Source organism: Haliotis asinina, chromosome 5 (genome assembly GCF_037392515.1).
Source record: "Haliotis asinina isolate JCU_RB_2024 chromosome 5, JCU_Hal_asi_v2, whole genome shotgun sequence".
In the NCBI taxonomy this organism is placed as follows: Eukaryota; Metazoa; Mollusca; class Gastropoda; order Lepetellida; family Haliotidae; genus Haliotis; species Haliotis asinina.
This window is the reverse complement of record NC_090284.1, coordinates 14,035,940-14,063,261: the sequence shown is the minus strand read 5'-3', so window position 1 is coordinate 14,063,261 and position 27,322 is coordinate 14,035,940. Positions and strand designations below refer to the sequence as shown.

General features: G+C 39.9%; 1 protein-coding gene across 1 annotated transcript; it reads left to right on the top strand.

Moving 5' to 3' along the window:
* The first annotated feature begins 455 nt into the window (after positions 1–455).
* LOC137283384 (5'-3' DNA helicase ZGRF1-like) lies at positions 456–27,160 on the top strand. Its single transcript, XM_067814844.1, has 23 exons — positions 456–1,397; positions 4,163–4,301; positions 7,276–7,362; positions 7,718–7,872; positions 8,765–8,962; positions 9,330–9,420; positions 9,626–9,772; positions 10,105–10,219; positions 10,638–10,710; positions 11,608–11,734; positions 12,108–12,267; positions 12,476–12,553; positions 13,842–13,925; positions 14,234–14,282; positions 15,504–15,581; positions 16,194–16,295; positions 16,810–16,893; positions 21,533–21,661; positions 22,708–22,919; positions 23,558–23,686; positions 24,181–24,290; positions 25,020–25,223; positions 26,296–27,160. Exons 1-23 carry the CDS (start codon positions 456–458, stop codon positions 26,571–26,573), a joined length of 3,771 nt encoding a protein of 1,256 aa, XP_067670945.1. The 3' UTR covers positions 26,574–27,160.
* Positions 27,161–27,322: the final 162 nt, after the last annotated feature.

Here is a 27,322-nt window from a genome sequence, read left to right as displayed (position 1 = left end):
TAGTTTGAGGTTCTGTTTGCCAAAGTGTTTTTTTTTTATTGATAACAGGTTATTTAGGGAAGACTGTTTTATGTCCAAGATTGGAAGAGTCAGTTGGTACATACCAATCTTGTGGGATGCATATGCTGCCACTGGTTTCACAACAGAGGAAGAAGCCAATCAAGACCAACCCATCTACAGATAGGAAACAGGTGGAAGGGTATCACACTTACCTGGAATCTTCAGGTGAGTCCGAGACAGGTGACACCTGGACAAGGGAGGAATCATATGGACATGCTGGCTCTATTGGTACAGTAGATAGTGATCAGCTGCATGGGCGGTCAAGTAAACCTCTCTGTCAGCAACAGATTAAATATTGCAAAGATCGATTCAAGAGGCTTAATGACGTAGGTGAAGCGCAACAGAAGAAGAGTAATGTGTTTGACAAGAGGATTGTCATAAGTCCATGTGCAGCCATGCCAGACCCAGAGGCATCATCACATGTGTTGAGGAAACCCACAATGGACTCTGAGTTGTACAGGTCAAGTGATGTTCGGAGTGACCGGTCTGGGGAGGGGGTGACTAGGTACCAGGGGTCTCTTGGCTGGCAGCAGGGATATATCCGGGTTGGGAAGGAGGTGGGAAGTGATCTGAGTTACCAGTCTAGGGATGGGGTGTATCGGTACACTGGGTCAACTGGTTGGCAGCAGAGGCTCCAGGGCCAGATCTGGGAAGAAGAGGAAGAGAAGGTTGAGGTGAAGACATCCCGGTGGGGAAGATACCTCAGTATGAAGGATGTTGGGAACAGTAAACATGCTCCAAAGTCTCAATATATGGGATGTGCTGGTGATCCTTCAGGAAACAGTGCTTCTGATCACAAGTATAAGCTGCCAGACAATGATAGTTGTGTAACAACTAAGAAAAAATCTGATGATTCCTTATTGTACAAGGCCCTTGATTCTGACTGTGATAATGTCTTTGGTAGAGGAATCAACTGTGTTCCCAACTCTGAGACACAGCAGCCAGACCACTTCTTATGTAATGCCGTTGAGGATGTTGATGGTGGTGACACCAGCACTACAGGCCAGTATGTGGATGAATTTGATGATAGTTTTGATGAGAACTGTTTACAGGAAGACAAGGCTATGCTGTCAGTGGAAGAGACAACACAGGCAGAAAATGTCCAACATTCCCCATACAGAGGTTCCAAATACATTAGAAACACTGATTCATCATTATCGCCAGATTTGTTCCTCACACAAGAACAGAAGACTGTGTGTGGAAAGTTCAACAGCCCAATGTGTATCCACTCAGGAGGAATTCGAAGTACTAGTGTGAAGACCTCTAGGAAGGTTGGACTCAGCAAGTTCAGGACTCCGGTGATGTCTTTCACAAGCAGCACCCTCAAGGGATCACAGGTTGGTGGCTCTTTCTGTTTTGTGTTGAAGTGAGTGTGTGGTTTGTGTATAATGCCATTTTCAGCAATATTCCAGTTGTAGGATGATAGTCTGTAAATTATTTATCAGAACAGACAAACTTTTTGTTACTACAACAATCCATGACTTCAGGGTCAACATGATCCGTCAAGTCCAAACTCCTGATCCGTCTTAAGACAATGGCCACAATGGAGAGGTGTTGGAGCAGACGACACTTTCCTACCCAGACTTCATTGCAGTCAACGAAGTACCTCTGCATGCCAGCAATATATGTGACCCTGTATCAGAGGATATAACAAAATTACGAGTCAATGATTTGATTTGTAACAAGTCTACATGTTTAGATGAACTTGTCTTGAAATGGTTAGGTTTCACTGAGAAAATGTAAAACATAAAAACAATTTTGTTTGCATATTATCCTTAATTTACAGTGGATGAATGGTTCCATGTGTGGATGTGACACCTCTTCAAATATCTAGAGATACTGTCACTTGAATGTTTAAAGATATTTCATCTCACTATATTTATATAAAAATGTCTTTTGAAAACTAATAATAATGTTATTAAGTATATTGTGTCTGTTGGGTCAGTGATGATTGCTGACTTAACAAAATACCATTCACTGCCTGTGTCCATTTTTGCCAATAATCTCCAGTGTTGATTCTGGGCTTGCCAGTACCCATGCTGAGAGAGATCAAGTGATTACACTGTGTGACGTGATTGATTGTGACAATCTGGATTAGTGTAGCAGGAACAGCTACTGGCCATCCTAGCTGTCTTCATGTTGCTCACTTCAGTGGAATAGGTCAGAGGAGGCAACATTGATTTCAGTCTGGATAATATTAAAACTTTCATTTATAAATGTGCCAACTCAACCAAAATAAAGTTTGAAAATAAAACCCCTAGCAACTAATGGTTTGGGTTTATTTTTTTCATTCTTCCCATCAGAAATATGTAAAAGGTTACAAATACATCTGATTTATTTTTCCCATGAATAGGAATAAATATTTTAAAATACTTAATTAGATACCATTAAAATAATTAGAACCATTTGAAAATGTATCATAAACAATATGGCACAAAAAATTATGAAAAATCATTCCTCCTCAAAATCCCACTTCATGTTTTACTTCCCAAAGCCAAAAAATAGGTTTGACATTTTTTCCCACATGTGTGAGATTTCATTATATACATCCTGGATACATGTTCAAATAGCTCTGTAATGAAAACGTGTTTATCCTCATTCAAGCATAACTAAGTGCAAACAAGTGGACAGTGGCACTCAAAAGAAAAAAGAAAACTATTGTCTTTTGCAACATTTTATTCAACACTGTACATTACAATTATGATATCATATTGTTTATTAGGACACCAATGATACCACTCTTGTGGCGACCTGTATACAGAGACGCATATTGTTTACATTTTTTTTTGCAGCCTATACTTGTACATAGAAAATATTTATAAATGTCTGAACTTAGTGACAGAGAAAGAGGTACCTTTATTTTTTTAAAGAAATGAGCTTTCAAGATAATTCAGGTATCAAATTGGAAGGTTCATTCAGTGGGAGTTTATGGCGATTTGAACACCTTTAATTGACCAGTTAGAACTGAGTCAACTGATGATCTGCAGTTCTAACTTGTGATGGGAAGGAGTTTTAGAAATGTAATGATAAAATGCAATCAAAACAGTACAAACAGTACGGTTTTGAGCATTTCTATTTTTTCCTCTCTTTTTTTTTAACCCTATTTAACCAAGATTGTTTATGTTGCTTCAAATGGGAGGTTGCAGTACCTACCCTAGCCCACCATCAGTGTTCGCATTATCACAGAAATCTGCATTTTTCATGCAAAAAGATAATAAAAACACACAAAAATTACTTTGCGTGTGTGTTTTCGATGCACAGATTCTGATGTGCTTAATTTTAAATGTACCCTAAAACAGCAACATATTAAAAAAAAAAGAAATTTTGAAATGATTCTTCACTGTAATGAAAATTTCATGCGCAAAAAATATGGACTACAGATATAATTTCATTTCAGCACGCACTCTAACATTTAACCAAGATTGTTTATGTTGCTTCAACTGGGAGGTTGCAGTACCTACCCTAGCCCACCTTCAGTGTTCGCGTTATCACAGAAATCTGCATTTTTCATGCAAAAAGATAATAAAAACACACAAAAATTACTTTGCGTGTTTGTTTTCGATGCACAGATTCTGATGTGCTTAATTTTAAATGTACCCTAAAACAGCAACATATTAAAAAAAAAAGAAATTTTGAAATGATTCTTCACTGTAATGAAAATTTCATGCGCAAAAAATATGGACTACAGATATAATTTCATTTCAGCACGCACTCTAACATTTAACCAAGATTGTTTATGTTGCTTCAACTGGGAGGTTGCAGTACCTACCCTAGCCCACCTTCAGTGTTCGCGTTATCACAGAAATCTGCATTTTTCATGCAAAAAGATAATAAAAACACACAAAAATTACTTTGCGTGTTTGTTTTCGATGCACAGATTCTGATGTGCTTAATTTTAAATGTACCCTAAAACAGCAACATATTAAAAAAAAAAGAAATTTTGAAATGATTCTTCACTGTAATGAAAATTTCATGCGCAAAAAATTTGGACTACAGATATAATTTCATTTCAGCACGCACTCTAACAAAACCTAATGCAAACACTGAACATGTGATCCTTCCTTCTCTCACTGCTTGTATTCTCCTCTTGTGTATTGTGTAGAGAAGTCTGTGTGGGGAGTTACAGTTCCCCAGCCTATCCGAGGTGGACGCCAATGTGACGCCTAGTCGCCAAGTGGTCATCCCAGCCAGGTTCCTGAACCTCCAGACTTACAAACAAGTCATCACAGCCGCACTCAGAGGTACCCAGCATTGAAACACACGGAACAGTAGACAATTCAGGGCCTAGCTTTTCAAAGCTCTCTTAGCGCTGAGATAGTCATAAGTTAGACTAAACTATCATAGCGCTGGGAGAGCTTAAAAAATCTACGACCAGTTCTGAAATCACTGCAGTTTGCTGCGCAGAGTTGTGTCCCTTAGATGTTCTAGGAACATGTAATCATGGTTTTAACTCCCAGTTCGGTTGTATTATGTGTCAAGGTTTGTCATTAATATGTTTCTGCTTATGGTTTTGATCAGTTGTGTTTTTTACCAGAGTGGTCTTTCAGACCACTGTCAGCCCTAGTATTGTTCTGGGCTCCGTTTGGATTTGTTCTGGATATATATTTGTACATGTATGTATATTTTAAATAAGATTTATTTCTGAAACTGTGTAAGTCTAATCCAAAATTTGCATCAAGGCTGTTATATGACTTCACATTGCTGATTAAGAAGTGGATCCTCTCCATACATAGCAAAGGCAGATAACACAACAATTTAACAACTGTTTAATACTGTATTTTACATGAGGTGCAAAAGCAAATATGCAAGTATCATTAAAAAACAATTAAAAAGTCAGACTTCTTGATAAAGTAATGTTTCATGTCCCCAAAAGATCCACTGAATATCATCATATAAATCCATCACAATGAAATTTGAGGCACAAAGTACCTTATTCATGATATATTCAGTTCTGTTCAAGTGTCATGCACAGTCATAGCCACTCCCAATCTGGAACTGAATACTTCATGTTCAACCAACTTGAAAAAGAGATATAGCCAAGCTACATTTGTGTAACTCCCATTGTTGTCAGCTTACTGCTGCTTAAACATTGACAACTGGAGGTTGTGTAAGGTAAACAGGGTATCAGTGCTAATCACTGACAGTCTCCATGTATGTCATATTCTAATGCAACTTAGTATGTAACACAAATTCTGATTTTTCAGTTTCATAAATTTCTGACCATATAATCGGCATAAACAATCGCAATATGAAAAACGATTCACCCAAAAGCTCAAATGTATTAATACACTGTTGGGGTAATGCTGTTTTTCTGGGCATCATTATTTGCAGACGATTGAGGTCAGTTAACTCCCCTATTCCACTAAAATGGATAGAATTTGTGTTAAAAAAGACAAAACAGTCTCATAAGTTTAATTGTAAGTTCAAACAACTTACAATGGGCTGTTGACCCAACACGGTTAGATCATGGAACAAGTTTTATGACGTCTTTGTGGAGCATGATGTCACCCGCTATGACGTCATGTGGGACAACAGAAGATTTAAAGGACCATTGCAAGGAATCAGTGGGCCATTATTATTTGCACGGTCCACTGATTCCAGATAACTAGAGGGAGGTTTCATGATAAATCCCTCCATATCAGCTGTAACATTATGATATATTCATCATTGTCAGATTTAGTAAGTGTGCTCCCAACATATGTGTTGAAGTTCTAGCAATTGTGTAAGATTAAAGAGTGGTATGATTAACCTTTGACCTAGAGGAACTTTGACCGGATGTAATTAATGAATCTCTCTCACAGTTCAGTTATCCCCATATTATCTATCAGGGCGATGTGGTAACCTTAGGGTTCAAACATTTGTATGTCACGTTTGATTCTCTACATGGGTAGAATGTGTGAAGTCCATTTCTGATATCCCTCGCAACAATATTGCTGGAATATTGCTAAAAGCGATGCAAAAATATACTCATTCACTCATTCATATAAGATCAATATAAATAGATTCTGTCAATACTGTTAAGTTGATGTCAGTGAAGTTTGAGATCTTATGAGCACTACTGGAGGACTTTAACACTTAGGGCATGCCAAGAAACATGGACGAGGCAATTAAAAAGGATTTCTTTTTGCCCAAACCCATTCCAGTAAAGGGTTAAAGGTGACTTATCCCATTTTCATAGATCCATTCTCATGTTCATGCTGTTAATCACTGAATTGTCTGGTACAGATCCGATTATTTACAGACTGCCGTATAGCTAGAATATTGCTGAGTGCAGCCTAAAAATAAACTAAATCAAACAATTCTGGACAAGAACAATTAGTGATTAAGATCATGAGCATCAATCAAGTCAGTGAGCCTCATCGCTTAATCCTTTCATGAGACTAGCCATGGTGTGATTTCTCTCTTACAACTGGCACTGATGCATGTTAAAAATGGCAGATGCAGGTTACATGCAGTAACAGGTTGCACCTGGTGCAGGAAACCTACATTCTTATCAAGAGACCCCTGAAGATCTGGTATAGAATAGGTCTTAAGCAACCCATGCTTGCCATAAAAGGTGAATCTGCTTGTTGTAAGAGGCGACTAATGGGATCGGGCACCTATCATTAGTTGGCACATATCATTAGTTCCCAATTGTGCTTAATTGATGCTCATGCTTTTACTAGAATGTCTGGTTCAGATGTTGTTATCTAAAGGCCGCTGCCTTATAGCTGAAAGATTGCTGAGTGTGGCATAAAGTAAACTCACTCAATTCTCGAGAAGACAAACCAGTGATTGACATCATGAGCATCTATCAAGTCAGTCAGCCTCATCACTTAATCCTTACCTGAAACTATCCAGGGTGTGATCTTGTTCTTTGCAACCTCCACTGGTGCATAAATGGCAGGTTACCTTCAGTAACAGGTTGCACCTGGTGCAAGTGTTAAAACAGACTGAAACTGTACCCTGCTTTCTTCTGTTCCTGGGAACCTACATTCTAATCAAGAGTTCAAAAGGGTTCAGGTGGATGGCAAGTCTTTAGCTGGTCATTTTCACGAACTGATGGAAAGGACAATTTTAACCTTTCTGCATGAATAATGTCATGCTGACAATGAAATCAACTCAATATTTCTTTTGGGAATTCGTTTAGCAATTAAAGCTCTTCCAATATCCAACATATAGCTCTTGGGCAGCCTCTGTCATTATATGTAAATAATCATTTAAGCTTGTTTGCAGAACACTTGAATATTATGCTGTTTGAGCTGTCGAAGATTTATCACAGTGCTCTGGGCAAAGTGGACATAACACAGTTTTCCGGAGATGGTAAGATGGCTGCTGGCAGACACAACTGATTAATGACGTTCTTGAGGGCTCTGTAAAGAGTTAGTGATTAGTTTCTCTTTCTTATAAATGATGTTGAAGCGACCTACCCTTCATGTTGATGATTGATGGTTTGCTCAGCTAAGTCAAGTCCATAACCCGATCAGATATCAATTTGTTAGTAATTCAAGATTTTTGATATATGTATGAAATCTTTTTTTAGGGTGGCCTTATCTAACTTGATTTAGAACATATTTAGGCTTAAGTATTCATAGATGAGAGATTCTTCAATGTCTTGCAACAAAACATTCTATTATATATATTCACTGATTTCTGCTAATATATTTGTGTTTGACAGGAGGAAGCAGCAAACTGCCAGGCAAATCCACTACCAGCTCCAATCCTCCATGTAAGTGTGGCATCCCCTCCAAGCTGGTGCAAGTCCGGAAGGAAGGACCCAACAAGGGACGCTTCTTCTATGCCTGTGAGGCTCCTAGAAACCAGCAGTGCAAGGCAAGGCTCACCCAATGAGTAGTTTTATGTTACTGTGTCATATTTCTGATGAGGAACAGGTTTGCGGTGGCATGCCATGGCCCCTCAGTCCTGAACTTTCTCCCATGACCAACATGTTTGGGACATCAACTTCTGTCCACCACTCTCAATGAACGTGGGGTTGTTCTCACTGAGGAGCAGGACAATTTGAGTCAAGATGACATTTGTAGAGGCATGCCTTGTAGAATCTGTGTATGTCCTGCACCCTGTAACTCAAATATACTCATCCACTCACACGTGCCCATCCACTTATTCACATGTGTCCACCCGCTTACTCACATATACCCACCCAGAGATTGACGCACACATACCCGCCCAGTGACTGACTCACACATGCCTACTCAGTGACTGACTCACACATGCCTACTCAGTGACTGACTCACACATGCCTACCAACAAACTCATACATACCCACCCAGTCACTGACTCACTCATGCCTACTCAGTGACGGACTCACACATGCCTACCAACAAACTCATACGTACCCACCCAGTCACTGACTCACTCATGCCTACTCAGTGACGGACTCACACATACCCACCCAGTGACTGACTCACACATACCCACCCAGTGACTGACTCACACATACCCACCCAGTGACTGACTCACACATACCCACCCAGTGACTGACTCACATACACCCACCAAGTGACTGACTCACACATGCCTACCCAGTGATTGACTCACACATGCCTACCAACAAACACTCACATATACCCACCCAGTGACTGACTCACCTATACCCACCAAGTGACTGATTCACACATTTCCAACCAGTGACTGACTCACACATGCGTACCAACAAGACTCACTTTTAACCACCCAGTCATTCAGTGTTTGCCTGCGTCTTCAGTTCTTCCAGTGGATGGACCAGCCCAGCAGTACAGGAGGGGGCAAGACATCATCTGCTGCAGGTGTGACCCGAGCTACCCTAGGGAGCGCTGACAGCATCACCGCCTACATCCGCGGCCATGCCGTCACCTTCTACTGTCAGTGTCTGTATCTACACAAGTACAGGGACAACTACAACAACCACAGAAAGGGCATCCCAGTAAGTTTGTTTTGTTTAACCAATAAATGACATCTGCCTTTAGGACCAAAGAAAGGGTAGTATGTACCATCTGCAACAGAAGTAATAAATTTGTGATGTGTAATCATTCAGGGCCCAGAATTTCTAAGCTCTCTCAGCGCTAAGATAATCGGAAGTGCCATACATTAACAGTAACTTATGAGTGTCTTAGCGCTGAGAGAGCTTCAAAATTGTAGGACCAGTTTGTGAAGACAGAGATTGCAACATTTTCTCTCACTAAAACAATAGTCAAGTTTCTAATGGGCTGTGTATCCAGAGTAAGAAAGGTCTCCACACAGTGTTGGTCATCTTGTTACAACTCCTGGTTGAATGTGTCTGATGATTGTAGGCCTGGGTGAGACAGAGACAGGAGGAAAGCAGGAAGAAGAGCATGTATATCAAGCTCAGCAAGAGGGATGCATCCTCCTACTATGCTAAAGGTTTGTGTATCACATAGTTTGTCATTCAGATTTTTTACAGCAACCTCCAGTTGGCTCCACGCCAACGCCACGCCACGCCACGCCACACCACTCCACGCCACACCACTCCACGCTACTCCACGCCACACCACGCCACACCACGCCACACCTCACCACACCTTCTATGTAACCTTCCACAATGTAACCTTCTATATATTTTGTCCAGATGACTTATGGGTGGTGTCACAGTCACTGATGTTTGACCCCAGGAAGACATTCATCGCTCGCAGTGTCTACTTTGGACCCAACTCTTGCAATGAGGTGGAGATAGAACCTATATCTGGATTCTCCATTTCCAACTGGACCAACAACTGTAAGTCACTATCTTCTTACAATAACCCAGTAGATTATAAGTATATTGTCATTCACTACTCAAGGGTTGCTTAAGGTACTGGCAAGTGAATCATGTTAGCAAACAATTTAATAGTTGTTTTTTAAATCTGTTCTAGTTGGATATGAGAGGCCATGTTGTTACCACAGTTCCCTGTGCATAGTTACCTCCCTTGGTTGTCTGGATCACCTTTCAAATCCAGCATTCACATGGTTATGATACACAAGTTGAATGTGTCATAGCTCTAGGGTAAAGAGATGCAGGAATGTCAATTTGAGTCCCAGATTGAGAACCATTATGAATTTAATCTGTAGGTGAGTGTCATGCCATGTTGACCGGGAATGCATCAACTGAGCTGGCCTGCCTGGGGAATCTGGAGGAGCACGTGCAGTTGTCCTGTCTCCCCATACTGCCCTACCTCCTGGACAGGTAGGACCTAATTTTGGGCCCAACTTCACATGCTCCTGATCTTGATGACATTTAGCCCAAAGGCTGCACTAAATGACAGTTATTGTTTATTGCTTATGGTGTGACCCGTGAAGGTCCGGTGTAGAGGAGGACTTCAGCAACCCATGCTTTCCATAAAAGGCGACTCTGCTTGTCGCAAGAGGCGACAAATGGGATCGGGTGGTCAGACTCGCTGACACTTGGTTGACACATGTCGTCAGTTCCCAGTTGCGCAGATCGATGCTCATGCTGTTGATCACTGGATTGTCTGGTCCAGACTCGATTATTTTTGGACCGCCGCCGTATAGCTGGAATATTGCTGAGTGTGGCATAAAACTAAACTCACTCACTCACTCACTGCTTATGGTGTTATTGGTAATGACTTGTTTCAATGTATCAGAGTTGAAGATGATCAGCGACAACGACTGGCAGCACTCTCACCCGCCAGGCTTTGTACCCCAGGCCACTTCATAGTGAGTACACACAGCGGGCTGTTGGGAACTTTATGATGAATTTGTTACATGGGTACACTGAAATAACTTGAATGGTATTCAGATATGATACATATAAAGCAGAAAGTTCTAAATGCCCATTCAGTGTACCTCACATTATAGAAGCTGACATCTTTCCCCCTTTACATCAAAATGGTTTTAGCAAAAGTGCCATTGATACTGTCTGGAGTCAAAAATGTTGTACCATACTCAAGAGACCTTCAGCAGTTTCCAGATAGGATGTAATTACCCTAGTTCATACCTGTCCTAGCTGTTGCTTACACGTTTCCACCTTTCCTTACCCCAGCTTATACTACATACTAGTGATATACCAAACGCCAGGTCAACAGTAGCCAGATACGTTCAAGTGATAAGGGTAGACTCACTCCACCACTGAGTCTAACAAAATCTAGTAGAAGGTTGCGTCAGGTAACCTTTGAGCGACCAATGACCGTCCAATCAAACGCGAGATGGTTAAATAGATTTAACCAATCAGACAAAGGCTACTATTTAGGGATTGGAGGGACTTTCAAAATATTCAGGTCACCGACACAGATCTCTCCACAAACAAAATCCGCATATAACACTGATATTTGACCTGCAGTATAAGTCCATTGTCAGGGCTGTACGTACGCCGTGTGCATCACCCGGAAGCGAGCGTACGCTATATAGCATTCAGAATCATTCCTTTATGAACCTTTTCGAGATAAAAAGTTGAAAAGGTATGTGCAAATGTGCCCTTTCGCGATTTGGTAAGCTGTATTCTGATTGGTCAATCTCAAAGGTTACCTGACGCAACCTCCCATAAGGTTGTCAGTAGTGGAGTGTAACGAAAAGTACTGAGGATGAGTTTACTTAGACTGGGTCTTTGTGCTGCAGATGAAGCTGGCCGAAGAGTACCTGAGTCGGTTCCAGCTGAACAAGGACCAGTCAGAGGCATTGTGGAGGGTGGCAGCCATGATGAACATGGATGCTGCCTCCTCAGAACCTGTCCTGCTGATTCACGGTCAGTTCTGTTTCACAGACAATAGTTAATTATCAAGTTAAAAGTTTCATATATTTGAAGATGATAGCATTCACAACTGCAGTATGGACGTCATCATCAAGATGCCCCCTACAAAAAGTATCAAAATTACAATACACCATGTAGCATACATCCAATAATTTAAAAAAAAAATCATATGCAGTTATCTCCCCTTAGTACAGGTTACTTGAAAACACCCCCAAGAGAATTACCTCCCCTTGATTTAACTCGCATGGAAAACGTTTTGAATGTACATTTTCTGAAATATGTCCACTGATGTTATGATGCAGTGGTACTGTTGTGTATAGCACCCTGAAGGTGTTTAATGTACTGTGTGAGACCTCCTTCATATCAGGTGTGTTTGGAGCCGGAAAGAGTTTCCTGCTGTCTGTCATCATCAGGTTCCTTGTGGATGTGTTTGACAAGAATGACTCGTACTCACCGGATGTCCCGTTTCCCTGGAAACTGCTCATCTCCTCAACAACCAATGTGGCAGTGGACAGAGTACTCATGGGGTGTGTACAATATGTGTGTGGTCTTTGCAGAATAGCTCTTGTATCTTCAGAAACATTCTTGCAAGGTGATGTTATGAGATGTGAATTCTTCCAATCTGAAACTTCCAAGGCCTCCCAGAGAATAAAACTCCATTTGCGAAATGAATTTTTTTCAAGGTCTATGTGTCAAAATATTTATCATCACAATGACATCAGCTGTTCATTTCAGTTTGCTCAATCTTGGATTTGAGGATTTCATTCGTGTCGGCAGTGTGAAGAAAATTGCCAAGCCTGTCCTTCCATACAGGTATATAGAAACTTACAACCACATTCACTTTAAAGCTGCTCTGGCATCAGTTGTCTCAGGCATTTGCAAGTCTCTAGAAGATGCCTCTTGTATACATTTCTGTGAAATTATCCAGTACTGTAAAAAGATTCAAAGCCCAGTGTGCTGCCACAATTACATGATTTGCCTACACTTCGAGGTTATAATAATGAAAAGAGTGTTCCCAAGGCTAGTTGTGCAGTGGAAAGTCAAAGATTGTATGACTGTATGACATTCAAATCGCACATGGTAAAGCTGAAGTGCATATGCCCTGCATCCATTGTGAGGGTAGCCAAGTGGTAAGAGCATTTACGTGGCCTAATGAAGACCTTTAGTCAATATTATTTCCGATTTGTCAGATTGTTGTGGTGTTGAGAATTGGTTAAGATCTCATATTTGATGACTGGTTCATTACAGCCGATCAATCATCAAAAATAGTTGGCTAGGATCATTTATCAAATTTTCCTGTTATGTTTCTTATTGCACAAAACATAAAGAAAATACAGGTTGTTTCAGGTTTGCAAATGCATTTGCAAATTTCACATCTTTACAGGATGACTGGAATGTTAGGAACATAAATTTATAGGACTTTTAAGATAAATTCAGTCATGACCTGGAACGAGCTTGTAGTGCTTATGAAATGTGACAGACAAAATCAACCTTGTAAAAAATATTGTTAATGCAAACAAGTGCATATAATGTCTCAAAGTAGATTTTGAAGGATCAGAAGGACAGCTGATGTTAGCACGTGTTCTCGCGATACTTTTGCGTTCATTAACATGTCTTGGGAGGGAATGCTGCGATGTGTCATTTATTCTGTCATTCATTCACATGCGTACTTCTTTCTTTTATTCTTTTTCTTTCCTTCTTTCATTCACATAATTCTTGCTCTAAACTCTTACTATAATTCATTCATTCTTTCATTCATTGTAAAATTCCAACTGATACAATAAACTGGCTGAAGTTCTGTTAAACACAGCTGAAATTGCGCTGGGAACAAGCCGAGTCACTGTATGCATTGGAGCATGATGAGGCACACGTTGATTAGTACAAATGGTAAAGGAAGCAAGCGAGTTACCTATCCTTGTTGTAGATTATCCCTGCCAATAGTGATGATGCTATGACATTATCAAACCATAATCATTCGCTGACTCGCTCAAAAACCAACCCCTCAACAACCAACCCTATCCTCCCTCCCTCCCTCACTCACTCACTCACTCATTCATTCACCTGCACTCACTCTCACACTTGCATTAACTCTCTGTTCCAGTGTCCATGCCTCAGGGACAGACAGCCAGGAGCTGAAGGACCTGCAAGAGATGCTGCGTAGTGACATCCCCCCGGGAGACAAACAGTAGGTGCAAGTTATGTTACCTTGATATCACCGGGATCTTCTTCCACACAGCACTCCAAACACTACAATTGCCATAGTTGATTTTAGACTTAGCTTCTTAAGTTACAGCTCAATTTTCACTGATTGTTAACACTGTACTGTCTTGGGTGTGAAAATAACAGATATTAGCTTGTTTAAATGTGTTGTCTTATGATAGATTCCCTGATATAACTATGTAAAATACTGACATATATCATATGTCATCACATACAGTCCAGTGTGTGATTGTTTGTAGTAACTGTAGAAGTGCTGTCTTTGTACTTTCACAGACTGGTACGGAAGAGCATAGAAAAGCACAGACTAGGAGAAAACAAGAAGGTAGGTGCACAGTAATATGATGTTCCAAAATATGATGTATGCAGATAATATGTAACAGTGTTTGGCATATGTGCAAAAAGTAATTTGTGTTCAGGTTTTACAAAATGTCAATACTTTCACTGGGCACAGTCTGTTCCAAATCTGCTAGTCAGTTCCTGTCCCTGGGTATCATTTTCAGTAGACGTTTGTGTATTGTATGAGCTTCTTTTGAGAAACAAGAGTCATCAGAAGATGACATATTCTCCTGGCCCCCACATATAAAACCTGTAAATAGCAAAAGGCACCACGTTGGGGTCTGCCACATATATCTACCAAGTTTTGCTGACAGATATTAGGAACTTTTTGAGAATGTGCTCTGGAAACGAAACACACCTCTCAGTTTTGAGATAAAGTCCAAATCGTTTCCATGGAAACCGAAATAATAATATATCACAAAAACTTGTAAGTACCAAAAGGCACCACTTTAGGTTCTGATTGACGTATGTAAAAAGCTTTGCAGAAAAATGTTGAACAGTTTTGAGGTATGCTCCGGAAACGAAGCCCATCCCTCCATTTTGAGACTAAGTCTGAAACATTGCCATTGAAACTGGGAAAATAATAAATCACACAAATCTGTAAATAGCAAAAGGCACCATGTTGGGGTCTGCCACACGTATCTATCAAGTTTTACAGAGAAATATATATCAGTTTTTGAGTTCTGCTCTGGAAATGAAGCCCACCCCACCAAAATGTTCCACTGAAAAACAAAAAAAAAAAAAATGCCCGAGCTGTGTAAATTGCAAAAGGCACAACTATATTTTAAGATTATTATATCTATCATGTTTGAACTAAAAATATTGAACAGTTTCTGAGTTACGCTCTGGAAACAAAATGATTAAACAGATGAAACAGACAGACAAGGCGTCGACTATATCCCCCTGCATTACATGTCAAGGGTGATAAAAAGTTTGCTGGATTGGCATAAATGTATTGTAAATGTATTTTGAATCTGAATCTGATTTAAATCTTCCCTTCGTGGATAGTAATTGTATGCCTTGAAGTGCTGACAGAAAAATATTCATTCTTTAGGAAAATCCCATTATCCCCTTGTTCACCCTCCCACCCCTCAAATAGTGAGTGCACACTGTCTAATTAACATGATAAGCTTTAGGCTGAATTTCAACTCCATGACATACTGTTCAAGATGTTTTTCTACTTGCTCACTACTCTTGTGTTACGCAGAAACTAGGCAGAGTGAGAGTGGTAGGGGTCACATGTGCAGCCTGCAGCTTCAACTGCCTCCACAACATGCATTTCCCAGTAAGTACATACATTAGACCAGAGATTTAGGGTCTATACTAAACTAAATGCCCTTGTCAGGCAAACTGGGCCAAAATCAAAATTCTTTAAGCTCCTATTTCCTAAATTCTGAAGTACATTATGTTAACAGTTTCAGAAAATTTCAGCTCCTATGGCTGACTGATGATGATGGGGGTGAAAGCAATATTATACTATTAAATTCTTGAAGAAAGAAGAAACTGCTGTGATATTTATATTATGTATTTTCATTTGAACATATTTCATTCACAGCGTTAAGGTCAGAGTACAAGTTTTCAGAACTTAGGTAGCCCTCTGACAATTAAAGTCAGCCTTCAAGTCTGACTGGAAATGCTGAAGTATGAGTGAACATGAAATTATACAAATACAGTGGAAGCTGTCTAAACCAGCAATCATCGGGACTGAAGAAATAATCTGGTTTAGACAACATGCCGGATTGTAGAGCTGGTGATAAATTTACATTCCACGGATGGGACTGAGATTTTATGCTGGTGTTCACAACTTGCCGGATTGGTCAGATGCCAATTTTGACAGCTTCCACTGTAAATAATAGAACAATTACTGTAACAAATATATGCCTCTGTTTGGTTTTAGTTTGTGATGCTTGACGAGTGCAGCCAGATGACAGAGCCGTCATCACTGCTGCCAATAGCTCGGTTCAGCTGTGAGAAGCTGGTGCTGGTGGGAGACCCCAAGGTATAGCTGCTACAGCCATTCTCAATGTACATACCCTGTGCGCATGTGCCACTTTGTGTCATCCCACTCAAATAGCCTACATCAATAGCTTCACTGTGAGTCCAGTTTGTGCCATGCTGTTCAAACTACTCAGCTGAGTATGTGAAATACAGAGTGAATGGTGGCAATGACATCACTTCCAAAATGATACTGACATGTCACATGGGTCAGGGTTATTATCTAAACAGGTGAACAGATAGTACCCTGAAACACTAATGATGTGACACTGAAAACCTGTTGCTGACCCTGGTGCTTGTTGTATATTTTCATCAAAATGGCTGTAACAGTCTACAGTTACAAACTAAAATTTGTTTTTATAACCATAGTCTACCATACTTATAATAAATGACAGTTTGAGGAAGAAATAAGAACTATTCATACAAATGAAGCTAACTCTTCTCCCTTTTACTTTGTTTCAGTGTATTTACATTTAGCATGCAGGTGTGATTATGACACTGTTCTCTTGTCTTTGCAGCAATTAGATCCGACTATACAGGGATCTGAGGCAGCCCACAGTGATGGCTTGGAGCAAACTCTGTTTGACAGGTTAATGAAGTTGGTAGGTAGCAGGAATATATTCATGCCTCTTGCCTTATATACTTTTACTTAATATGAAACTGTGAGTTAACCATATCATTTAGTAGTAACCAACTGTTGTGCCTTATGACCTCATCCCTTACTAGTAACCAGCTGTTGTGCCATTATGACCATATCCCATAGTAGTAACCAACTGTTGTGCCTTATGACCACATCCTTTACTAGTAACCAGCTGTTGTGCCATTATGATCATATCCTTTACTGCTAGACACATATTAGATGATCCTGCGCACTAAAAGCATTTGTGACAAGAGAGGCGGTACAACGAATTGGGCAAGTACACTTGGCTGCTACAGGTAGCTTGACGATTATGCATGTGCAATACATGCTAACCGTGACATGAAATCAACACCGCTACTGATTAACACCTGTCTCGCTGCTGTGTAACACCAGTTTCGCTACTGTTTTACGCCTGTCTCAATACTGTTAAAGGGGCACTGATGCGGAGCAATTTCCGTGGACTGGTGTAAACTTTTGTTATTGTTTTTCTCCCGTGAGTACCCGGATGATATCCCAGAATTCGTGACTGGTTCGTGACCTCTGCTACGCAGTCCGTAAGCACAATTGATAGTTTAATTATAGACAGATCAACTGAGGTGAAGTCATTTTTACTTCATTCCAAATGTATTATGAAAACAAATGAAACACTTTGAAGGTTAATCATCTGCCAGTGGTAGAAATGGTGACGGAAAAATAACGAAGCCAATATGTACGTCTCTATATTTTGTCGCATAACCCTAATTAGTTTATTGTCATATTTGTATGATTCTGAAAATTAATAAAAGAACACACGATCTGCTTATACTCATAGTAAATTTCCAACATAACAGCAACATTTATACATTGTATAGATTGCCAGTGTGGATCCCATTTTACACACATACGCGATCTAGTGTGTGTTTTCTGTCATACAGATTCTGCTGAATGCTACAACAAATAAATTAAAACAAAATGCAAATAATGAATGTAAAACAGACTAATTTCATAGCAACAATGTCAGGCTACTACCTTGTTCAGGAATGTATCCATCAATATCCACGTAAAAGAAATCGTATTCCATTCATCTGCAGCTGGTAAATAATCCTGCTCTGTGTCGCGTGTCTTACAACTGTCTCATTTGCGAAAAAGTAACACATCATTTCACGTCTTTCGTTGGTGAAAACCAGATAAACGTCTCATTGGTCTCCCAAGATAGAACACCTGGCAACTAATTGTATGATGTCCACTATTCTAAGTAATTCAGTTAACCAATAATGAGCAATCAATCAATCAACGCAAGGGTGGTTAATTCTTTGAAGGGAGGATGTTGTTTTTGCACTCACACTTTACGACAGGGTGTAGTCATCTACACACACTGCCTTTTGACAAATCCGCTAGAAGATAAAAGTAATTAATCAATCAGTGTGTTAACGGTTAATCCTTTGATCGATGTTTGTTTTTGTAAGTTGATAAACCCTCTTGCATCACTTACATGCACATATTACATAACATACAATACATTTGCCATTACAGACCTTAATTTATAATGTTGAGTATTTACTCCAGACAGGAGAAATGCCAAATGGGAACCTTTGTTGAGTAACCGAAGTGGTGTTACTACTAATTATACCTGTTATAAATTCATTAATTGACCATCAAGAGAATGATGACAAATAACACGTGTAGGTTTACACCATCAAACGCAAGTTACAGCAAGGAAGATGTAATCTCTGTGTCGCATGCAGCCTGAAAACACTTATGGGCCGAAACTGTTTGGAGAATACCAATGGAATTTCGTTACATAAGGAATACGCACAGGCATTTGCTGTGTACTTGGGTAAATAGGTGAAATAAGGGGTTTTTTACGTAAGAAAAGTTCCAGATTTCTCTACCAAAGGCAAAGTCATCGTTTTTTGTTTACGAATTCAAATAAATCAACTGTGTGTTTTTGTTATCATAAATAATAAACCATTGCAGCTACCATAGCTACCAAAATTTACGTATGATATTTGCTATCACAGCTGAACCAACACTCAAAACTACCTAAATAAAAAGCTTTGCAATCTTCCGTACTGAAACAAATGGCTTGCAAGGTGCCTGTAGACATCATATTTTCATGTAACATGATTAAATATCGAGGTTAAAAACACATAAATAGGATCAAATTGGATCAGTAAGTATACCATCCAAGCATCCGAAAAGAACTACACTGCTGGGATATTTGGATACGATCAGACAAGGAATACCATGGATATTTTTAAACAAATGGCATATGATGGGCATCCGGCCTCCTGACTGTTTAGAAATTCTGCTAATATGGACAGGAGCCCAGTTCCCAGGTCGAAGGAGCGGGCGCTGACCAATTTGCGGTTTGGTTTCGTAGTTAGACCGTTGGCGAGAAACATTATTCGCTCCGCATCAGTGCCCCTTTAAACAGATTTCAGTTGTAGTAAAAAATGTCCAAGTTAGGAAAACATGGGCAAATAGTTCATTCTCAGGCAAGGGAGATAGCATACAATGTTATCATGTATATGGACAAAAATTGACAACCAAAGCAGATTCTCTTTTACAAAGTAGCCTTGCTACTGGACTCTCAATGGCAGCTTTAAAGCGCATTAAGGCAGAAGGTGGTAGGAGTGTAAGTGAACCTACATTTATCAGTCCCACCAAGTTGCGCAAACCCAAAACTTGCAGTTACAAACTTGATGATTTCAACCGGTGTGCAGTCCGTCAATTTGTACAAAGTTTATATGGCGTAAAAAAACAACTACCCACTCTGGATACGATGTATGATATGGCAAAGAGCCAGTTGAACTACAAGGGTTCTAAAGAAAGTTTTCGAAAAAATCTCAAAGACATGGGGTTTAGGTGGCGTAAAACGCAGTCAAACCGTAAACTTTTAATGGAACGTAAAGACATTGTTTCCAAGCGTTTGCAATACTTGCATGCAAAAAAACGCAGTCAAACCGTAAACTTTTAATGGAACGTAAAGACATTGTTTCCAAGCGTTTGCAATACTTGCATGCAACGCACGGGGAACATGAACTTCTCGATATTTATCAGACAACCTGTCTCCCTCTTGTTTCAAGTGGATCGTTCTGTGGGGCGTTCCCAAGTATGCAAATTGGGGTCATTTGTCAGGTTGTGGATCAAATTATATGTGTTTACCAGTAGTAGTTAACAACTGTTGTGCCATTATGACCATATCCCATACTAGTAACCAACTGATGTGCCTTTGTGACCATATCCTTTAGTAGTAACCAACTGATGTGCCTTTGTGACCACATCCTTTAGTAGCAACCAACTGATGTGCCTTTGTGACCACATCCTTTAGTAGTAACCAACTGATGTGCCTTTGTGACCACATCCTTTAGTAGTAACCAACTGTTGTGCCTTTGTGACCACATCCTTTAGTAGTAACCAACTGATGTGCCTTTGTGACCATATCCTTTAGTAGTAACCAACTGATGTGCCTTTGTGACCATATCCTTTAGTAGTAATCAACTGATGTGATTTTGTGACCATATCCTTTAGTAGTAACAAACTGTTGTGCCGTATGACCATATCCCATAGTAGTAACCAGCTGTTGTGCCATTATGAAACTCAAGCTATGTATTCTGTTTTATAATTATATCACGGCAAGGGATATCAGAAAGTGCCTCTACACATTGTATCCATGAGTGGAATTGAACTGGAGCCTCCCCACCACCCCTGTAGTCAAAAGAGAGCTTGAGCCAAATCAAAACCTAACTTATGTGTCTCCTTCTTGGCATACCAATCCAATAGCTTACTGTTACTCTTGTTACCCAGATAGGTTTATTACAATATAGAACTCTTTTAAGAATAACTTGCCTTATTATCTCCTGAAACACGTCCAGATCAGAACTTTAAAACCATTCGGTATTTCTTCACCAAACTTGGCACATTAATAGATGTGGCGGTGTACTGGTGCCTTTTGGTAAATTGGGTATGCAGAATAAAATTATTTTTGACGGCAACAAGTTTGAGTTTGACTGAATTTGGTGGTAGTATACTTTTCCGGAGCCCAGCGGAAAACCATTCAGTATTTCTTCACCAAACTTGACACATAGATTGGTCCAGTGGTGTACTGGTGCTTTTTGGTAGTTTTGGAATCTGTTTAAAATATTTTGGCATTTCCGTGGAGAGAGAAATTGGTGGCTGTGGTCCTTTCAGGAGCAGAACTTTTAAAACCTTTCATTACTCTCCTTCCAATTTTCTATATACACACCAAAACATTTGGCATAATCATAACTGATAGACATATTCATGAAGGATATTTTGCTTCTGCAGAGGATATTGATGACTTTGTCTTCTTGTATAGATTCCCTATGAATACACAATGGCGTTAGTGAAGATTATGTGACCCACAAGTGAAACACAACTTTATAGATGACAACTTCTTATTTATTGCATAGAGCAACGTTTCGATGTAGGGTCTTACATTATTATCAAGCTAAGATAGCGATGTAAGAACCTACATGGAAACATCGTTCTATGCAATAAATAAGAAGCTGTATGTTTCATTTTTGAGTCACAATGCCAATCAAACAATTATGTGGCCTACATACCTTGTACTTCACATGACTAACCGTTCTCTCTAGGACTACTGTCCAGTGATGCTGCGAACTCAGTACCGATGTCACCCTCGCATCAGCGGCATCGCCAACACCTTGTTCTACAGTGGTCAGCTGTGTGATGGAGTGACCGAGGACTACAGACAGCCTCTCTCTGTGAGTCCATAGGATCTAGTCTCAAGAGCAGTATCATTAGAGAATGTGTGTCATGAAATTACATTTATCATCTTCCAGTCTTTGTAGTAGATGTTTTACCCAAACAGTGTTTTCCTTAGGCATAAAAATTTGACAGTCATCATTACTCCCTGGTGTCATGAGTGAGAGTCATGAACATGTTTTGGGGAGTCAAATACACAGGTTTTCTGCGTCATGGGAAACACTGCTCCAAGCAAAGGTACTAGTATCATTTCATGTATTGTTGATTTTAGTGTGCCATAATAGAATATGGTCAGCAGGGGGTCTCCTTGTCTGTGGATTACAGTTTCATCAAACATCTTTACAGGGGGTAAAATTACTAAGAAAACAACGTATTACTTCTCATGAACGAACAAGAGAAGATGACTTTGTCAGTGAAGACATCAAATTTGCAGTTTATTTGCAGATTATTTCCCTTTTGCAGTTCTAAGATTTGTTAGGCATGGTATTATACGCAGGTATTAAGATTATCGTGTGTATTTGTCTCATATATACAAAACCAGAAATAGCTATCAGATGTTCACTCGTTTTGAAGCGAGCTACCTGTGATTTAGTTAAAACATACCCAATAACATGTAACAAAGTGAATTCTGGTGCTGTGGTCTGGAAAATATTCGGGGGATACTTACGGACCATTAGTGAGGGTTGTCTCCCTTCAGAATACCAGGATAGTGGTTTATGATCCCAGTGTCATCCTAGTTATGATTCTTCATTGGTCAACAGTTAGTGGTTAACACATGTGATTTTTCTTGTGAATATTCAAAAGGCTCTAGTAACATAGTAGTAGTGGAGCTTTCTCCCTTCATCTTACCAGGATCCTGGTTAAGGATCTCAGTGTCACCTAAATTATTATCTATAAGTGATTAATACCTCTATGATGATGACAGTGACATATACAAGATAAAGAAGACAACTATTGAAAAAGATACAGAAATACCAAGTGAAAACAAGTGCTTCAGCTTTAAAAAGTCCACAGCATTTAAAGACTTCTTGTTCTCTTCTTCAAGCCTGTATTCCCTACCCTGTGTTTCTACGATGAGGCTGGAGGGCAGGAAGTAACAGATGGCTCTGGGAGCTACTACAATGAGAGTGAGGCGAGGCTGGTGGTGCTGCTGATCCATGCCCTGGTGATGGTAGGGGTGGAGGCCGGGAGTATCGGGGTCATCACGCTCTACAAGGCTCAGATGTACAAGATCATCACAAGTTTACAAACAGACAAGTAATTGATTTAGGGTTCTGATTTAAATTCATTCTCCAGAAACATATTCTTGTTGTAGGGCTTAATAAATGCAGAGATATGCTTTTTGGCAGAATCATTACAATATTTGACTAAAAAGTTTGTTAGGATGACGATATGGGTATGTGCAGTATATCCTGAAAATATTATCCAAATTTTGAATGCCAGTCAATATCACACATGCAACCAGTTAATCAACCAGTAATCAAATAAATCCATTGTTACAGCATATGAAGGGAAGGTTAACAGGTTGAGAAGTGTTGGAGAAAAATGTCTTGCAAAAGTTTAACTCAAAGGCATTTTGTCAGATGCGGCTAGTCTTGATGATGATTAACTTTTTTACTGATTATTCCAAATTGCATTATTTTGGGATGGTATCTACATAAGTAAGTCAATGATGTGGCTCATTGACATGGTAGATTGTATGTCATCATACCCAACGTAATAAGGTGTTGCTCATATTATCAATCACTAGTTTCTCGAGAGTGGGGATTCACATTGGACCTATGTGAGGATTCAAACCTAGACATGACAATGGATTCTTTAAACCACAATTCCACAGTACTGAGATAGTAGAAATACACCATGTATTTATCGATAGCTGTGTTTGTGTCTCCCAGCCCTGCTGTGAACAAGGAGCTCAAGTGTGTACAGGTGTCCACAGTGGATGCCTTCCAGGGCGCCGAGAAGGATGTCATCATCCTCTCATGTGTCCGTACCAACAACATTGGCTTCATAGACAGTGACAAGTATGGCTATTTCAACATGATCATTTATTTTTTACATAAACACAATTTGAATATATACATAGATATAAACCCTTTAGATCCTGGTTAGACTTGAAACTTAAGCAACCCATGCTTGACTCAGAAGAGACCAACAGGACTGGACAGTCAGGCTGTCTGATTTTGTTTACACATGTTATCATATCCCAGTTGTATTGATTGATGTCATTCATGATGTCATTCGCAGGATCCTGTCTGGATTATTTATTGACCATTATGATATTGATAGTGTATGTGCAACAAGAAACAAACATGTTTTCTTTCATACTTCTCTTTATCAGTGAAATAGCATGACTAATGTTTGGCAAATGACTTTTACCTTTAAACATGAATTGATGTCTATTGAATAGGTATTTAGTAGATCATCATTGTTTGGTGTTGTCGTCGTCATCATCATCATCATCATCATCAAACTAAATATACCTTCCTCATGTAATTGTGACAGTGTCTGTTGTCAGGAGAGCGAATGTGGCACTGACACGGGCCAGACATCATCTGTTGATTGTGGGCCATCAGAAGAACCTGTCTCGCAACAAGCTGTGGTCTCGAGTCATACAGCTCTGTAGAGGTATACAACACTCTCCGCACCAGTTCTCTACTTGATTATAGTCCAGATACCTTTCATACCTTTGCTTGTCCATATGACTGTCATATTTTGAACAGTGCATTTGGTCAAATTTATCATTATATATTATTACATTTTGTGGAAAGAGCTAGAATTTAAACATGTACAAAGCTGCAAAAGGTCTGGAATTTCATTTACATTTTTTGGAAAGTGCGTGAACGTATATATATATTTGATCCATCTACCTCAACTCTGGGAGAAGCCAGGCAGAAAATCTGCTTGACAGGTAGTCCTTTAGATATTGTAGTCCTGCTGCAGGAAGGTCATTCAAATTGGTACAATGTGTGCAAATATTCTCAAGTCACACAGCAGTTGTCTGTCACTCCTTGCTGGAATAAATTTACAGGATTTGGGTACTGTTAAAAGTGATCAGAAAAAAATCACAGAAAGTGTGCCTGAAACAGAAGCAGAAAATTGACTGATAATTAATAATTAAGTACTTCCCTTGCCACCAAATTGTACATCTTCAGTGATCAGTTATGGCATTATGTAGGTATAAAGGTTGCAGTTGTTTTGTTGTGAAAGGAAAAAATTCTTTTGATAAAAATGTGAAGGCCACAGAAAGTTTTAATCTGTGTGGAATGTACAGTGACACTGGTTTCCCTTGGTGAACAAGTGAATGTGTCTTACTGGAAGTCATGAGCATGTTGGCAGACATTCCTCTGTCTACAGCTCATCCTGGAGGTCGGCAGGCATCTTCCACAGCCTCAGTGGAGCTGGCCGCATTGGTGGAGGAGAGACAAAGTCAGACTGTAACTGGGTCCTCTCAGGAGGGGCAGGATAAGGACAGCATGGGACAGGGAAAGAAGAAGAAGAGGAGTAGAAAGAGGAAGAGAGGCAAGGAGGAGGAGGACAGTCCCCCCATGTCTCTGTCAGGTGAGTGAAGCGAGGCCCCCCCCATGTCTCTCTCAGGTGAGTGAAGTGAGTCCCCCATGTCTCTGTCAGTTCGGTGAAGCGAGTCCCCCCAATGTCTCTGCAAGGTTAGTGAAGCGAAACACACACACACACACACACACACACACACACACACACACACACACACACACACACACACCCTCCAATGTCTCTGTCAGGTGAGTGAAGTGAGTCACCCCATGTCTCTGCCATGTGAGTGATGTGAGTCTCCCCATGTCTCTGTCTCGTGAGTGAAGCGAGACTCCCCTTGTCCCACCCCTACCATGACTCTGTCAAGTGAGTGAAGCAAGTCTCGCTTACATTTGAGTGCTAGTGATGAGCCTGATACTATGAGTGAGGGTTCAGAGCTCAGATGGGAGTCACCCTGACAAAGGTAATAGAATCTATTGTTTACTGAGAATGTGTCATGTGTGTCATGCCTAATACAGCTTCTGGTAAACAGAAGTGCAGTCAGTTTTCCTTGCTGTGAAGTGACATGGCTATGTTGAGTTTGGCCCCAGAGGCAAGCTGACATGCTTTGATATCTCTGACAGAAGTGTTGTTTATACAGTTTGGCTCAAAAGCAGACCTATGTATTGCAATCTAACTCAAAAACTAATGCCCTTGAAATACTTCACAAAATGCTGGTCATAATCAAAACATCACACCAACTCTGTGAAATTTTTGATGTTCCAAAACAGCCAGGTTATTAAGTCATTAACCTGTGCTGTGCTATCTCCATTCGTTCTTGCACACATAGCTGTCCCTTTCTCTGCACTCCTCCCTAGTAACAAACAGTGAACTGTGTCAATATTTTAATGATAGTTCGTTAACCAATTGTTTTACTTTAAGTACACAAATTCTGCAAAAACCTCACAGAGTTGGTCTGATGTTTTGATTATGGTCAGCGTTTTGTTGAGTATTTTATGTTTATGATTTTTCGAGGTAGATTGCTTTTGAGTCAAACAGCCTGTAGTAGGAAACACATCACTCACTCACCCTCACCATCTCCCATCCAGACTGTTCCATCTACTGGTAAAATGGCATGTTTCAGGGCAGGGTGTGGACAGTTCAGGGCAGAGTGTGGAAGTTTTGACTCCACCAGATGCTCCTGTGAATGACAACATGGCTGGTGTGAAAGCTGCTGATGCAGGGATTGGTCAGAAAATGCTCCTCACTGAAGACTTTGTATTATCAGAATGTTCTGTCAATACTCTCAGCAAAGAATGTGGCAAGTACAAGAGACCAAGGCGCTCTCACTTGCTAGATCCTGATGTGTTCCTGGATGACAAGAATAACTCAAGTGATGAAGATTTGCCATCATATATGTGACAACCTGAGTGGAGTGATGACAACTTCCCATCATATGTGTGACAACCAGGGTGAAATGATGGCGTTTAGCCATCATATATGTGACAACCTGGGTAAAGTGATGACAATCTGCCATCATACATTTGCCAACCAGGGTGGAGTGATAAGGATTTTCCATCATATATGTGACAACCAGGGTGGAGTGATGACGATTTGCCATCATATATGTGACAACCAGGATGACAGTTTGGTGGATTCTAAATAAGATTATCACCATGGTCTGAAGTGATGAAGATTTGCCACTGTATGTGCTACAACCTGTGAACCAGACTGACATGATAAAGTCAAGTTCTTGCCAAATACATGTGACATCAGAGCTGAAGTGATATTCATCCTTACATGTGATTGGCTAGTTCAGTGCTCCAGATGTTTGTGAAGATTCCCCTCTCACCTCTTTAATCTACAGAATTATTTCTGTTGTCCAGGGTGATGATGAGACTGTGATATGTACCAGGTTGATGTTGACTGATGGAAAAAAGCATATATATGGCTGTGTTCTCTCATATAAACATTATCAAGGGAATATACAATAATATTTATTGTAAGAATACTATCTGATGTGATAATTTAAAGATCTCATGCAAAAAAAAACAAAACAATAAAAAACACAGTTATCATTTATTCATGACATATAATATACATTGCTGATAGTGAAAAAACAAATAAAGAACATTACAAGCATACAATTGCGAATCAAAAGTGCAGTACTT

What these genes read in the sequence shown, in the direction of transcription:
- LOC137283384 (XM_067814844.1), top strand. Translation starts at nt 456, where the DNA reads ATGCCAGACCCAGAGGCATCATCACATGTGTTGAGGAAACCCACAATG. An exon ending in CATCACAGCCGCACTCAGAG is followed by an intron (nt 4,302 to 7,275) that starts GTACCCAGCATT and finishes GCTTGTTTGCAG; the next exon opens with AACACTTGAATATTATGCTG. An exon ending in TCCACAACATGCATTTCCCA is followed by an intron (nt 15,582 to 16,193) that starts GTAAGTACATAC and finishes GTTTGGTTTTAG; the next exon opens with TTTGTGATGCTTGACGAGTG.